This window comes from Fukomys damarensis, unplaced genomic scaffold (assembly GCF_012274545.1).
Source record: "Fukomys damarensis isolate Sample0158 unplaced genomic scaffold, DMR_v1.0_HiC HiC_scaffold_22, whole genome shotgun sequence".
NCBI classification, from domain to species: Eukaryota; Metazoa; Chordata; class Mammalia; order Rodentia; family Bathyergidae; genus Fukomys; species Fukomys damarensis.
Genome location: NW_022900934.1, coordinates 1,652,142 through 1,653,401, shown reverse-complemented (window position 1 = coordinate 1,653,401; position 1,260 = coordinate 1,652,142). Strand labels below are relative to the sequence as shown.

General features: G+C 67.9%; 1 protein-coding gene across 1 annotated transcript in view; it reads right to left on the bottom strand.

Annotated features, from left to right (window-relative positions):
* The window catches only part of Lama5 (laminin subunit alpha 5), an 80,310-nt gene that overhangs the window by 18,362 nt on the left and 60,688 nt on the right, over positions 1-1,260 (bottom strand). The window contains exons 27-30 of the mRNA XM_033766968.1: positions 1,005-1,162; positions 594-754; positions 409-517; positions 18-118 (exon numbers count right to left, since the gene is read on the bottom strand). Coding sequence (XP_033622859.1) covers positions 18-118; positions 409-517; positions 594-754; positions 1,005-1,162 — 529 coding nt within the window. The remainder of the gene's footprint in view (positions 1-17; positions 119-408; positions 518-593; positions 755-1,004; positions 1,163-1,260) is intronic.

Below are 1,260 nucleotides of genomic sequence, written 5' to 3'. Positions count from 1 at the left end.
GCCCCGGCTTGCTGTGCTACCTGCCAGGGCTGAAGGTGCCATGGCTGCTCACGCAGTGGACCCTGGGCTCCACGAACTCCATGCTGAATTCTTCCTCAGGCAGCAGAGTGACACTGTGCTGCGGGGAGAGGGACTGGATTGCTGTGCCTGGGCAGGAGTGACAGGCCACGCAGCCCAGACCCAGGCCCAGACCCAGATGGCCAGCGGAGCCCAGCCCAGACGTGGAATCGAGGGAGACCTCCTGGGGCCAGGCACCCGCCCACACCCTTACCTCAGGCTCTCTCGGGTCCCCAGACCCACTTTCACAGACTGCGTGGGGACCCGATGCTCTTTTCCCTCACTTCTACGAGTGCGTAACACGAGCAGGACGAAGATGACCCCAGGGCTGTGGGGAAAGGGGCTCCTTACCAGGAAGAAGCGTGCCTGCTCGGCTGTGAGCCGGACACTGGCCTCTGAGTCCAGGTAGAAGGTGGCCACATGGCGCCGAGCATCCAGGACAGGACCCCGACACAGGGTGCTGGTGGGTTGGACAGTGAGTGGGTTAGCAGCCCTGGGCGGGGCCCATGCCCAGCCCTGCCCCAAGCCTAACCCACCTGTACGTGCAGGGGTGGAGGGTGATGGCCCCCAGCTGGGGGGGCTGCTGAGGCGTGTGCACAGCCACGCCCACCTCCTGACGCGCGCCCTCGTTGGCATACCCCACCACCAGGGCGTAGCGCCCCGGCCGCGGCACAGCCACTTGGAGCTGGACGTCCACCTGCGGGAGAGGGGGTGACCAGAGGCCGACAGCCTGTCCCCACCTGTCTGTCCAGGGGCTGCCCAGGAGTGGGGCGACCCCCGCCATCTACAGATGAGGCCCAACTGGTGACAGCCCCAGCCACCCTGGCCTGGCCTGCACCCCCGCAGAGCCTTCCCTGCACCTGTCCTGCCGTGAAAACTAGGACCCCCGCCCAGGCCAAGGTCACACCGCCGCCCCCCTGCCCTGGGGGCCAGCCTCAGACACCCACGTCACTGCCCAGGCAGGCGGCCAGCGGTGGGTGTGAAGGGCTGAGGCGCTCTGTGGGACAGGGCCGGGGCAGGCTGTTGTCACGGCCACACAGGGCCTCGGGCCCCGCAGCTGAGGGGAAGCCATCCAGGGGAAGGTGGGCATACAGCAGGCAGCTGCAGGGGACAGAGGCCAAGGTCAGCAGTGGGCCACCCAGGAGCCACCCCGCAGTCTGCCTGTGCACAGGGTTGGGTGGGGGTGTCAGGCCCTCTTGCAGA